Genomic DNA, 15396 nt, shown 5'->3' on the forward strand with positions numbered 1-15396 from the left:
CGGTTTAGGCCCGATCCCTGTAAACCAGCAGTAGGACATCCTTCGAGGGGTCCCAGATTGGAGAGGGTGCAGGCCGGGCTGAGGAACACACCCCACCCCCATGCACGAATTCGTGCACTGTGCCATTAGTTATATTATACAGAGTAAAATTTTGTTAAAATGTTTTCTCTCTTTTTTTTTTCTCCCTTGTGTTTACTTTTGTTTGTCTACACACACACACACACACACACACACACACACACACACGAGGCCTAGGTGGTAGCTGCCTAAAAATATAGAGGCTTCTTTTCCCCTCAGGTTATGTAGCAGTTGGAGAGGCTATAAACATGCATCATGGTTAGTACTGCCTCTCATTTGTGGATTTTCCTCCTTAGCAGATGGTACTTCTCCTATGGGGTCGCCTCAGTAAAATATACTCTGGACATTTTAAAAGTTCAACTACCAAGTGAATGTGGAGAAGTAAAATGAAGTAGCAAATAAGTTAACAGGGCACCATGTCCCTATGAGTTAAGCTCTGGACTCAGCAAGCTCTAGTCCCAGGTTGACTAGGTCACTCCTGACTAGGTCACTCAAACTCAGAGTAGTCCACCCTAGCCAGTTTCTCAGTGGTTGGAGCACCAGCCCACAGACTGAAGGGTGACAGATTCAAGTCCAGTCATACCTCAGTTGCAGGCTCGATCCCTTGACCAGGCAGGGCATGTGCGGGAGGCAACCAATCGATGTGTCTCTCTCACATAGATGTTTCTCTCTCTATCTCTCCCCCTTCCTTCCACTCTCTCTAAAAATCAATGGGGAAAAATATCCTCAAGGAAGGGTTAAATAAATAAATAAGCAAACAAACTCAGAGTAGTCAGCCCCTCCTGGCGGACCCCAGATCCACCTGTTGATTTGGGGTCATAACTGGACCTATACAGCCGCCTGAACCCAAACTTAGTGTTGGATTCTCTGGGATCCTGCCCAGCACCCAGTCTCAGTTCTTCTTTCCCAAGGTCTTCCAGCAGCTTCCCTGAGCTGCTCCTTCTCTTCTGCTCTCTGGCTTTTCAGCCTTTACAGCTGACCTGTCTCTGGAAAGTCGATGTCTTGGGTTGCCAGGGCAGCACTACAGCCTATTTCAATTCACACTTCCAGGTACTTCTTGACATTTTCTTACAGTTTGCTTCCATATCTCTAAACTATTTCTAACTATCATGCTGTTCTCCACAAAGAGTGGCTTTCCCATCTGCAAATATTCCAGAGAGCCTTTGATTAATCTATCCCAAGTAGTGCATGGCTAACGTTCCAATCAGCTCAGGATGGCTCCCGTCTCATTCAGTCTAGAGAATGCTCAGAACCATGTAGACTTAGGGAAATTCACTTCACCAGAGCATACTAGAAAAGGAACTAAAACTATGGAGGACTTCATGATTGATAGCAAACTCACCATTGATGAGCTGAAGGGAGCCAGGATCTGGATTCAAAGAGGAGTTGCCCAGCAAAAAATTGTGATGCAGTGTCTCAGCAATATAATCTCTGAAGTTACTGATGGTATAGACAGCAGTGGGCTTATCATCCAATTCCACAAGACCATGGTTTTCCACCTTGTTGGAGTGAAGGCTGATTAGGTCCCAGGTGGTATTGCTGATGGCCTCTCCGTTGAAAGTAACTGCATAGTGAACATCTATGCCACTATGAATGAAAAGAGAGAACAGATGAGGCCCTGCTAAGGAAGCACAAAGGAAGGACGATGAACCCAGGAGAACAAGCATTAGACTAGAGGGAGAGTTTCAGAAAGCATGGTTTCCATCGCCATTCTGTAGGAGCAAAATGATTCCCAAATCAGAGCATAAAAATAAATTAAGTCCTTCCTCTTAACTTACTTATATATTCTTATATGTTCCTTGATTATAGCCTTTGTTGTTCAGCATAAAGATTTTGTTTACAGTGACTGCCTTTCAGTCTCTTCTTGACTTTCTATCCCCAATGTTCAGCTTGGTACCTGGGAAAGAGGGGTACCCAGTGCCTACTAAATGAACAGAAACCTATACTCATCCTATATAATAAAAAGCTAATATGCAAATAGACTGAACGGAGGAACGACTGATCGCTATGATGCACACTGACCACCAGGGGGCAGATGCTCAATGCAGGAGCTTCCCCCTGGTGGTCACTGCACTCCCACAGGGGGAGCGCCGCTCAGCCAGAAGCCAGGCTCACAGCTGGCGAGCGCAGTGGTGGTGGCAGTGGTGGGAGCCTCTCCCGCCTCCGCTGCAGGCAGGCAGTAAGGAGCGAGGGGTCCCGGACTGCAAGAGCCCTGGACTGTGAGAGGGCACAAGCCAGGCTGAGGGACCCCCCCACCCCGCCCCAGTGCCGGAATTTTGTGCACCGGGTCTCTAGTCTGAATATAAAAAGAGAACTGCATCCTAATCAAGGTATTCACATATCTAAAGAAAAAATATCAACATAATGGCAATGGTCTCGTGAAGTCTAGGAAAAAGGGAATTAGTCAATTAACTTGTGTTACTATTGAGTGGAATTCTTCTCACCAGTGTATTGTGTCTTCCTCAGAAGACAGATCCCTCGGCTGCAGACAGCTACCACAGGCTGGCATGGCTTGATGATACTTGCCACTAAAATCACCAACTTCCTCTTTCTGATTTCAAGTTTGCAAAGGAAGCTTTTGATTATAACTTCCTACCTATGTTCCTATAGGAAAAGAACGCATGAGCCAGCCAATGCAATAATTGGTCAATTGGCAGATATATTTCTCACTTTAAATACATCAGCTGGCATCCTAGAGAATGCAGTGTGTTTTGCGGTTTGGGAAGCATGAATTGGTCTTAAGAGACCTCTCCTTTGGAGCCCTGCTTGCTGCAGATCACATCCTGGCCCACAGGGGACGCCTTGAAGGTGACACCCTTCCCTGCCATTCAAGCAGCCAGGCCTCTTTGAACTTCCTGTCTCACTCTGAGTAAGTTCAGTGAGGTGTCCTCCCAAAGAGCTGCCACTTCCAATGGGGTGGTGTGGGCACTTGAACATGGTAACTGAGCACTTCGACACCTGATGCTCTAAGTGGTGAGACATCTGCTTGTCATCAGCGTCCCTCAACCACCTAATTCTCCCCATGTCGGAATATGTTGATTCAAGGGTAATTCCTGATCTTTTCTGTAAAGAAATAAATTCAGTAAAATATATTAAAATAACCAAAGGATGGCTCCAAGGTGGAATAAAACAGTAAGAGGGACACCTACTGGTCAGAACTCACTACACCATATATGCCCCAAGCATCTAGCACAATGTCTGGCTCATAGTAATTCAATAAATATATTTGAAAGCAATGAAAAAACAAGACGTCAATTGTATTCACTAATATACTAGTAAGCAAATAAGTGACAGTATGTGGCACTCCTGACTTAATCCAAAGGATTTTTAGTCTCTAAATAGGAGTAATTTTTTACCCTAAAGAGCATACGTATTATCTTCATACAAGTGTGTCTTGTATGTAGTCATCTGGGGGCGCTGCTCCCAGCCAGAGCGCAGCACTGTGAGAATGTGCACGCTCTCCCCAGCTCGGTGGAACGGACCACGCCCATATCTCCAGAAAGGGGAGCTTCTCGTTGGGGTCTTCACACAACATGTTAACATGGCTCTAAGACAGGAAACAGTGATGAGGGGGAAATGGAGAAGATAGAAAAGGCTGAACCGGTTAGCACTGGAGTTGGTTTCTGGGCTATAAGAAAATCAGAGAAGGAGAGGCAAGCCTTTACGAGGAGCCTATGATGTGCCTTGCATGACTTATAAATATCATATTGGAGAAGGTCAAGAGAAATATTCCTGCATCAAGAAATCTATGCAAATCAGGCAGTCTGGGTTACATTACTAGCCTAACTGTTTATGGGAAAAATAAAATTTGTTTCCCTTGAACATCTAAAAAGAACGTATCTATTATAATCTACCATGTCCAGTGAGGATAAATTCATTAAAGAAGATAAAATCCTCAGAGAGATGCTACAATTTATTTCCATGTTTTTATCCTGGAAAGAGAACTCAAAGAAAGGCTTGAGCTTTCAGGAAACCATCTATTCTCAGAGCCGAGAACTCTCCTGTGACCCAGCACAGCCTGAGTTCCGGCGTGGCAAAGGGAGCACAGCGCCTTCTCGTGATGAGGGAGGACCGAAAGGGAGCCAAGGACAGTCTGACGGAAGAAAGCTCTGCTGGCTCTCGGCGCTAACAACTACAAGGAACCAACCACCATCATCCTTCATCTTCCAAACTAGACGGAAACAGCTGCTTCCAAGAGGAACGTTTCTCTGTCGGACAGCCATTTCTAGAGATCTGAATCCTGTGGGGGTGAAATGTTCCCTTTCTCATCTCTCACCTCAAATGCCCTTGTTGGCTCTTAGCCTTGTGCAGATTTTAAATAGAAAAAAATAATGCAATCACATCTCATTAAGGTAACCAAAACAAAGATTTTTCAGAGAAACTCAGATATCCTTTCTTTTATAAAACTTCCATTAGGAAGAAGATGCACCCTTACGAAGTCTGGAGCTGAATGTTTGAAGTGTGTACACCAGGCAAATATGTTGTTGATTCACTTCAAGTGAGTCCTACCAACTTAAAATAATGTGTGCATCTTGAAAGGCGTACAAAGCAAATAGAAATTTCATGTGCATATAAATGTTTATAATATTTTGTTATGTTATGTTTATGACATGTAACATTTATACATGTTTATAAAGAGAGATTATATATCATATAAATAAACTATTTCTGCACCACACTTTCACTCATACACAGCTCAGAATAAGAGTATACTGAACAAAATGAGGAGCAAAAATGGCGACGGAATAGAGTCGGGTTTGGAGTCTGTTCCTGGGGCGGAGAGTCGGAGCAGCGGAGGCTCGCAGAGGGAGTGTATGTGGGCAAGCCAAGGGACAGCTGAACTCCAGGAGAAGGCGGGGGAGTGCTGGGCAGTGTTCCTCTGACCGCGCAGCACCCACAGGGGCTGGGTCCCCTCCTGGAGCTGCGGGCTCGCCGGGCGCCTCGCCATCTTGCAAGGAAAGGAGGATTTTAGTGGAAACCTGACTTTCCGCGACAACTGCAAACACTGAACTGCTGGGAGCACCAGACCACCGGTCCCCTATCAGCGCAAACATTTGGATTCAAAGAAACTCTTCACTGCACCACGGAAAGGTCAGATTTTGCCTGAAATGAGGGGCGGTTTCTAATCCCCGCGGTGGGTGAGGGAAGCGCTGGGTGAGGGAAGTGCGGCAGCCGCAGGACCGGCAGGAGCCGGGAGGTCTGTGCCTAGAAAAATCAGCGGCAGTTGGAACTGCCGTGATCCGTGAATGAGGAGGGGGGTCTTCTGAGCTGCTAACAGAAGTGACCTTTTGAAAGCAACTCATTTTAATCTGACGAGGAGGGTCAGACTAAGAATTTTCAAAGGAGTGCAGGCTCCTTAGTCTGGGGCACAGACCCACGGTCCGCACACTTGGGCTCTTTCCGACTCTGATTGCTAAGCCCAACACATAGAAAAACCCAGGTGGAAACCCTGAAAGACTGCAGGGGGAAGGTGTTTTTTCGGAACCTGGGGCCAGAGCTGCGTGTGACCATCAGAGAGGCAGCTCTGAGGCGCACACATCCACAAACCGGTAGTGAGTGCCATAGAAGGGGAAAAAAAAAAGAAAATAGAGCTAGAGAGGCCCGGAAGTCAATTCAGAAACACTGCCACCCAGGGGCTGAAACGCTAATTGTCTCTGGTGTAATCAAAAATAAATACGAGAAATTAAGACAGGGCTGGCTTAAAAAGCAGGACTGGCTTCCAACACTGAGGAGCCCTGGAATGAAGCTGAACTGAAATACCGCCCAGACTGGGAAAAAGGCGTACCAAACAGAATAATAGAGGAAGTGAATGACAGCCGCTACTGCACATTTTAGTCTTCCTATTTTTTAATTTTCAATTCTTTTTTCAATTTTTAAAATTTTTTATTCTCATATTTTTTTATTTTCATTTTTTGCATCTTTTACTTAAGAAACTAATATTTTTTTCTTTTTCCTCACTTGATTTTCACCTTTTTAATTATTACATTTTTATTTTCAATCAGCACTATTATTACTATTATTTTACTTTTTTTTTTTTTAATGTCATTTGATTTTCTCTTTCTTTTATTTTTGGATTAGTGTCCTACATTCGATTTGCATCTTTCCCTTACAATAGCTTTACCCTATCTCAAAGCTAACATTATGCCATCACTCTCCTCCTAACCTTTCCCCTTTTGGTCCCCAGTTTATCTTAACCCTTTCTGGCTTTAGATTTTCCCTACTTTTTCAGTTTACTCCCTGCTAAAACTTCACCCTACTTATATATCTAATTCCCAACCCCCTGCTCCAAATCCATACAAACCTCTCTCTACGCTACCTTTAAAAAATTATTTTTCTCTCGGGCCTTTTGTTGTTGTTTGCTTGAATGTTGATTAGATTGAATTTTTATGCTTTTTTATGAGATTGTTTTGATTATTCTTTTTGTTGGTTTGGTTGGTTCTTTTGTTTGCTTTGTTTTTGTTTGTTTTTTACTTTTGTTTTCCCTTGCCTCACTTGATATTAGCTGCTGTTGCAGTTTGTATTAACCTCCAGGTTCGTGCTGCTGGAATTTGCTGGGAATAGTGGTTGTTCTAGTGGAGTTTACTCCCCATATATATAGTTTGTTCCCCTTTTCTCTCTTAGTATCATTCTTGTCTCTCTTACTTTTTTTTTCTTTTCTTTTTCTTTTCTGTTATTTCTTTTCTTTCTTTCTGCTCTTTTCCCAAGTTCAGATTCACACTCTTTGTTGTTGTTTTTTTTCTTCATTGTTGTTCTTTCTTTTTACTCTCCCTCTTCCAGTCCTATTCCCTAATTTGTCTTTCTCTGGTGGTTACCTTTATTGGAGGTTATTAATATCGTGAATACAATTCTGTTCAGTGCCTTGTCTGTTGTGCCTGGTTGTGTTGTATTTTATACCTTTAAATCAACGCCAGAGAGAGAAATCTATATAACCAGACATCCGGAGAAGAGAGACCATGGGGAGACAAAGAAACAGCCCCCACAGGAAAGAGAAGCAGGCATCACCAGAAAAGGAAGTAAACGATTTAGAGGCAAACAACCTATCAGAGAAAGAATTCAGAGAAATGGTCATAAAGTGGCTGAAAAGGATGGAAGACAAATTCGACAATATGAGTAAGAACCAAGAAGAAATGAAGAAGAACCAAGAAGAAATGAAAAATGACATCGCTGCTGTAAAGAACTCAATAGAAAGCATCAAGAGTAGACTAGATGAAGCAGAGGACCGCATAAGTGAGCTAGAAGACAAGATGGAAAAAAATACCCAATTACAACAGCTTCTAGAAACAAAAATTAGAAAGATTGAGGAGAGCGTAAGGGAACTTCGGGACAATACAAAACAAAACAACATCAGGATAATAGGGGTGCCAGAAGGAAAGGAAACTGAGCAAGGAATAGAAAACCTGTTTGAAGAAATAATAACAGAAAACTTCCCTGATATAGGGAAGAAAAAACCCACACAAATCCAAGAAGCTCACAGAGTTCCAAGCAAAATGAACCCCAAAAGACCGACACCAAGGCACATTATAGTTAAGTTGGCAAACACCAACGACAAAGTAAGAATCTTACAAGCAGCCAGAGAGAGACAGACAGTTACATACAAAGGAACCCCCATCAGACTAGCAACTGATTTCTCAACAGAAACTCATCAGGCCAGAAGGGAATGGAATGAAATATACCAAGTCATGCAAAGGAAGGGTCTAAATCCAAGAATACTGTACCCAGCAAGGCTATCAATCAAAATTGAAGGTGAAATCAGGAGCTTCACAGACAAAAAAGGACTAAGGGAGTTTATCACCACCAAACCAGCAATGAAAGAAATGCTAAAGGGTCTGCTGTAAAAAAAAAAAAAGAAAGAAAGAAAGAAATAGGAAGCAAAGAAGGTACACAGGGGTATAGAATAAAAATGGCGTCAAATAAGTACCTATCAATAATAACTTTAAATGTAAATGGACTGAATGCCCCAATCAAAAGACACAGGGTAACAGACTGGATAAGAAAACAAAACCCAGATATCTGCTGTCTACAGGAAACCCACCTCAAAAAAAAGGATGCATACAGACTGAGAGTAAAGGGATGGAAAAAGGTTTTCCAGGCAAATGGAAATGAAAAAAAAGCTGGGGTTGCAATACTTATATCTGACAAATTAGATCTCAAAGTGAAGGACATAACAAGAGATAATGAAGGCCACTTCATAATACTAAAGGGAGAAATCCAACAAGAAGAAATAACTCTGGTAAACATATATGCACCCAATACAGGAGCACCAAGATACATTAAAAAACTCCTGGAAGATATCAAAGGAGAGATTGACAGTAATACAATCATAGTAGGAGACTTCAATACCCCACTATCACCATTGGACAAATCCTCTAAACAAAAAATCAGCAAAGAAACATCAATCCTAAATGACTCACTAGAACAGATGGAATTAATCGACATCTTCAGAACATTTCACCCCAAAGCCACAGAATATACATTCTTCTCAAGTGCACATGGGTCATTTTCAAAGATAGACCATATGTTAGGACATAGGCAAAGTCTCTCCAAATTCAAGAAGATAGAAATCATATCAAGTATCTTCTCAGATCACAGTGGCATAAAACTGGAAATCAACTACAATAAAAACAACCCAAAGAAATCAAACACTTGGAGACTAAACAGCATGTTATTAAACCATGACTGGGTTACCAAAGACATCAAGGAAGAAATAAAAAACATCATGGCAACAAACGACAATGAAAACACAACAATCCAAAATCTATGGGACACAATGAAAGCAGTCCTGAGAGGGAAGTTCATAGCTCTACAAGCCTACCTCAAAAAACAAGAAACAATGGTAATAAATTACCTAACACAACAACTCAAAGAGTTAGAGAGAGAACAACAAGATAAGCCCAGTGTAAGCAGAAGGAAAGAAATAATAAAGATCAGAGCGGAGATGAACGACATAGAGACCAAAGAAACAATACAAAAGATCAACAAAACCAAGAGCTGGTTCTTTGAAAGGATAAACAAGATTGATGGACCTCTAGCCAGGCTCACCAAGAAGCAAAGAGAGAGGACCCAAATAAACAAAATCAGAAATGAAAGAGGTGAAATAACAACAGACCCCGACGAAATACAAAGGATTGTTACAAAATACTATGAACAACTCTATTCCAACAAACTGGACAACCTAGAGGAAATCGACATATTCCTAGAAAAATACAACCTTCCAAAACTCAATCAGGAAGATTCTAAACAGCTCAACATGCCAGTAACTATGGAAGAAATTGAAGCAGTCATCAAAAAGCTTCCGGCAAACAAAAGCCCGGGGCCAGATGGCTTCACAGGAGAGTTTTATCAAACTTTCAAGGAAGAACTAAAACCTATCCTCCTCAGACTATTCCAAAAAATTCAAGAGGAAGGAACACTTCCAGGCTCCTTCTATGAAGCCAGCATCACCCTAATACCAAAACCAGATAAAGACAACTCAATGAAAGAGAATTACAGGCCAATATCCCTCATGAACATTGATGCCAAAATCCTCAACAAAATTCTAGCAAATCGGCTCCAGCAGTACATCAGAAAGATCATACACCATGACCAAGTAGGATTTATTCCAGGAATGCAAGGATGGTACAATATCCGCAAATCAATAAACGTGATACATCACATAAACAAATTGAGAGATAAAAATCACATAGTCATATCAATAGATGCAGAAAAAGCATTTGACAAAATCCAACACCCTTTCTTGATAAAAACTCTCAACAAGGTGGGAATAGAAGGCTCATACCTCAACATAATAAAAGCTATTTATGATAAACCCACAGCAAACATCATACTCAATGGGCAAAAACTAAAACCATTTCCCCTAAGAACAGGAACAAGACAGGGATGCCCACTCTCACCACTCCTGTTTGACATAGTACTGGAAATATTAGCTATCGCAATTAGGCAAGAAGAAGAAATAAGAGGCATCCAAATTGGAAAAGAAGAAGTGAAGCTGTCCTTATTTGCAGATGACATGATATTGTACATAAAAAACCCAAAAGATTCCATCAAAAAACTAATAGACTTAATAAATGAATTCGGCAATGTAGCGGGATACAAAATTAACGCCAAGAAATCTATGGCTTTTCTATACACCAATAATGAACTTACTGAAAGAGAGACTAAAAAAGCAATCCCATTTACCATCGCACCAAAAAAATTAAGATACCTAGGAATAAACTTAACTAAGGAGGTAAAAGACCTATACGCAGAAAACTACAGGACACTGAAAAAAGAGATAGAGGAAGACGTAAACAGATGGAAGAACATACCATGTTCCTGGATTGGTAGAATCAACATCATTAAAATGTCCATACTACCCAAAGCAATCTACAGATTCAATGCACTCCCCATCAAAATACCAACAGCATATTTCACAGACCTAGAAAGAACTCTCCAAAAATTCATCTGGAATAAAAAAAGACCCCGACTAGCCTCAGCAATCCTCAGAAAGAAGAATAAAGTAGGTGGGATCTCAATACCAGATTTCAAGCTGTATTACAAAGCCACTGTTCTCAAAACAGCCTGGTACTGGCACAAGAACAGACATATTGATCAATGGAACAGAATAGAGAACCCAGATATCGACCCAAACCACTATGCTCAATTAATATTTGACAAAGGAGGCATGAACATACAATGGAGTCAAGACAGTCTCTTCAATAAATGGTGTTGGGAAAACTGGACAGATACATGCAAAAAAATGAAACTAGATCACCAACTTACACCATACACAAAAATAAACTCAAAATGGATACAGGACTTAAACATAAGACGGGAAACCATAAAAATACTAGAGGAATCCACAGGCAACAAAATCTCAGACATATGCCACAAGAACTTCTTCACTGACACTGCCCCTAGGGCAATGGAAGCTAAAGAGAAAATTAACAAATGGGACTACATCAAAATAAAAAGCTTTTTTACAGCAAAAGAAACCATCAACAAAACAACAAGAAAGCCCACTGCATGGGAAAACATATTTGCAAATGCTATCACTGATAAAGGTTTAATCTCCAACATCTACAGGCAGCTTATGCAACTCAATAAGAGGAAGATAAATGATCCAATAAAAAAATGGGCAACAGACCTAAACAGAATATTTTCAAAAGAAGACAGAAGGAAGGCCAAGAGACACATGAAAACATGTTCAAAGTCACTTATTATCCGAGAGATGCAAATCAAAACAACAATGAGGTACCATCTCACACCTGTCAGAATGGCTATCATCAACAAATCAACAAACGACAAGTGTTGGCGAGGATGCGGAGAAAAAGGAACCCTCGTGCACTGCTGGTGGGAATGCAGACTGGTGCAGCCACTGTGGAGAACAGTATGGAGTTTCCTCAAAAAACTGAAAATGGAACTCCCATTTGACCCAGTAATCCCACTCCTGGGAATATATCCGAAGAAACTAGAAACACCAATCAGAAAGGATATATGCACCACTATGTTCATAGCAGCACAATTTACAATAGCTAAGATTTGGAAACAGCCTAGGTGCCCATCAGCAGATGACTGGATCGGAAAACTGTGGTACATCTACACAATGGAATACTATGCTGCCATAAAAAAGAAGGAATTCTCATCATTTGCAGCAACCTGGATGGAATTGGAGAACATTATGCTAAGTGAAATAAGCCAGTCAATGAAAGAAAAATACCACATGATCTCACTCATTTAGGGATAGTAAAGAACATTATAAAGTGGTGAACAAAAAGATAGATACAGAGACAGTAAAGCATCAAACAGACTTTCAAAGTACAGGGGGAAAGTTTGGGAAAGGTGGGGGAGTTATGAAATCAAACGAAGGACTTGTATGCATGCATATAAGCATAAACAATGGACGCAAAACTCTGGGGGGGGAGGGCATGTGTGGGTGTGGGGTGGGGGGGGTAATAGTAAGATATGTACACATATAATACCTCAATAAAAATATTAAAAAAAAAAGTCAAAAAAAAAAAAAAAGAGTATACTGAACAGTTACGAATAAATGTCATTAACTACCTAACACTTGACAATTTTGGAAACTGCACTTAAGTTAACAATTTTGTCATAAAATCTAATGGCTTCATATTGAATTGTTGTCTGTATCCCTAGAGAACTTAGCACTCAGCAACCATTCTTTTGATCATAGGGTAACATCAGAGTTTGGGTTATTTTACATTCTAATCACCCATAATCAGGCTTTTCGGTTGAGTATAGACAATCAATGAATGTGCCTATAACAAACACACACAGAGCAGTTTACATATACTAGGTACTCAGTACAGAAACCCACATTCTGATTACCTTAGTCAAAATATCAGATATATAGTCACATAACACATGGCAAATCAATTTGCCTCCCTGAGGCAAAATTTCTTCAGCACCAAAATAGAATGAATATGAATTCTCATTTTCACTATTTCACAGGGATACAAGACAGTTAGATGGGGGGAAAAAATGAAAGAACCAGTACTTTGACATATCTCTGAAAGTGCTTTTCATTAGACTGTGTTCCTAGAGGGTGGAGACCAACAGCCACTAATTTTTGCAGACACAGGGTTCACCCAATTTGTAGGCACTTATTAATACTTGCTAAAGTGATATAAATGAAAACGAGGAAGTTAAAATGCCCTCTCCAAATATAAGGTATTAATTACGATGAAGGAGTATTACTGTAGCTCTAAACATGCCCACATTTAGCCCCTGAATATGCTTCATGAATTCTAGACTATACTTGTCAATCTTCCAAGAGAAAGTGAATGTTCAATAAATTTGGAACCCCAAGGCAAAAAAATGACAAGCAGCCTTCACAAGGGGTATTGACTGTGCTTTTCTATTATTACACGTGCGTCTTCTAAGAAATTCTAGAGAGCAGCTGGTTTTGCAAATGAACTCTTACAGAAATCTGCTTTCTTCCCTTCGTTTACCACTTAAAGTGACACTCGATTATATTATTGAGTGCATAGGATACTTGAAAGTATTTACATTAATGCAAGTTTTTATTCCTATTTTAAATTAAGTATCTCCATACTGAGTGGGGCAGGAGTAGGTTTACAGTTGTTCATATGAAAATAATACCATAATTAACGAATAATAATACAAGAATAAACTCTGTTTCACATACAACTATAAACCTACTTTCGCCCCACCCTCTTTTTGTTTTTTAACCCTCATCTGAGGATATATTCTCTATTGATTTCTAGGGAGAGTGGAAGGGAGGGAGAGAGGGAGAGAGACAGAGAGAGAGAGAGAGAGAGAGAGAGATCAATTGGTTGCCTCCCATTTGCACCCCTCCTGGGGCTGGGGAACCTGCAACCAGGAATCAAACCCAAGACCCTTCAGTCTGAGGGCCAACACTCTAACCACTGAGCAACCCAGCCAGGGCATTCCCTCTATTTAAAAGTACTTGTCAGTATTCAGTCTAAAACAGAGGTCTGTAAACTACTGCCTGCAAGCTAAATCCAGCGTACTGTCACTGAATTAACGGATTTCATGGTTCTTAATGGTTGAAGAAAATCAAAAGACGAATATTTTGTGACATGTGAAAATTATATTTCAGTGTCCATAAATTAAGATATATTAAAACACAGCCACACTATTTGTTTTCAATATATTGCCTATATCTACTTTCATCTGATAGTATCAGAGATGAGTAGCTGCCAACGGAGACCATATGGCCTAAAAAGTTTAAAATATTTACTATCTAAGCCTTAACAGAAAATTTTTGTCAACCCCTGATCTGTACAGAGATGGACACTGATATTGGATATCATGAAAGACTTGAGCTACGCTCCCTTAAACCTAGGTCTACTACATTTTCTAAACTAACTCCTCATTCATTTGAAAGTACAGAAAGTACTAAAAAGTACCCTACCTGCCATTTTCCTTGGGGGACCTGGAAAAGAAGAAAAAAAAGTGTTAAGCAGAATTTTGAAATTGTATTTGTCATATCATTCATCAAAGTACAAGTTCTTAATATATTTCCTCTGAAATGTTTCTTTAAATGAAAATGCTTGCATAGTATCAGAAGCTGACAAATTCCTGTGGATTGAAGGAAGTGAGCAAAGGTGGAGAAAGTGTTCTATTTTAAAAGTCTTTACTCTCTTGAAACTTTATTAAAATACTTTTAAAATAATTCATATAAGGTTATCTCTTTATAAATAAACTTTTTCAGTAGGTCAGCAGGGGACTCCAGTAGTTTGCATTAACAAAACTAGGAACACTTTTGGGGAGATGCGATGTGCTATGTGGTATTGAAATCAATGAAAACCAAATCAGGCAATATACAGGAAGGTGCTAAGAGGTTGGGGAAGGTCAGGACTGACTGACTTATAGGATATTGCCTTTAATATTTGTTGATTTTATATAACAGACACTATTACATTCTATTAAGAATTTCCCATGTGCCAGGAACTATGCTAAGCATTTTGCAAAGGTTAATTCAATTAATCCTCATTAAGATTTATTAAGGATCATTAGTATCCCCATTTTACAGGTCAAGAAGCTGAGGGACAAAAATGCTAAATCATTTAAAGTATTTCAAAAGTGTTATTTAATAAAGCAGGATTAATACGTAAATTGTCTTTTTTATATCAATGAGAAGTTAAGGCTTGGTAATTTACCCAAAACCAGCCAGCCAGCAGTGCCAAAGGCAGGGTTGGAACCTAGGAGAGTTGACTCCCAAGGCTATGTTTGCCTTCCCTGTGCTGCCAAGTGAGGCGGTCCCCAAGCCTCACATTCTCAGGTTCTCAGGGGAGCTTCAGTCACAGCTGGAGGTGGTATTCTGTGAAAAAGCGCTAAGGTTGGAGTGGAGAGACTGGCTGTGGTGTGAGGGTAGGTGGAGGGTCCATTTATCATGCTTGCCCTCTGCCCTGCACCAATAACTAGCTGAGTGTCCTAAGGTAAACTATTTCAATTCCCTGGGCTCTGTTTTACATAGCAGAAACAATGGGCATAATAACTATCTCACAGCATGGCTGTTGGGGTTAAATGAATTAGTATAGATATAGTGCCTGGTACACTGTAAATGCTATGTGAGTGATTGCTATAATTTCTGGTGAACCCAGAAGTGGTGACAAGAATATGCCACAGTTAAGATGTTGACCCTGTTAATGATGCTGTAAGGTGACTCAGTGGCCCTGCTCAGAGTCCACGGCACCCACTGCTGGGCACAGCAATCCCCCAGATGCTCCGACCTCCCAAGTGCTGAATCTGGAATGGAGGTTCAGACGGACACTTTGCTTCAGATATACAAGCTCATTCACAGGTTCTCTGACTCTGGGCTAAGACTTCATCCCT

At 40.6% G+C, this 15396-nt stretch overlaps 1 protein-coding gene across 1 annotated transcript in view; it reads right to left on the minus strand.

Annotated features, from left to right (window-relative positions):
- Positions 1-15396, minus strand: part of IMPG2 (interphotoreceptor matrix proteoglycan 2) — a 98599-nt gene that overhangs the window by 33956 nt on the left and 49247 nt on the right. The window contains exons 9-10 of the mRNA XM_054712260.1: positions 13973-13993; positions 1421-1665 (exon numbers count right to left, since the gene is read on the minus strand). Of these exons, the coding sequence (XP_054568235.1) occupies positions 1421-1665; positions 13973-13993 (266 nt within the window). The remainder of the gene's footprint in view (positions 1-1420; positions 1666-13972; positions 13994-15396) is intronic.

The sequence above is a fragment of the Eptesicus fuscus genome, chromosome 3 (genome assembly GCF_027574615.1).
Source record: "Eptesicus fuscus isolate TK198812 chromosome 3, DD_ASM_mEF_20220401, whole genome shotgun sequence".
Lineage (NCBI taxonomy): Eukaryota > Metazoa > Chordata > Mammalia > Chiroptera > Vespertilionidae > Eptesicus > Eptesicus fuscus.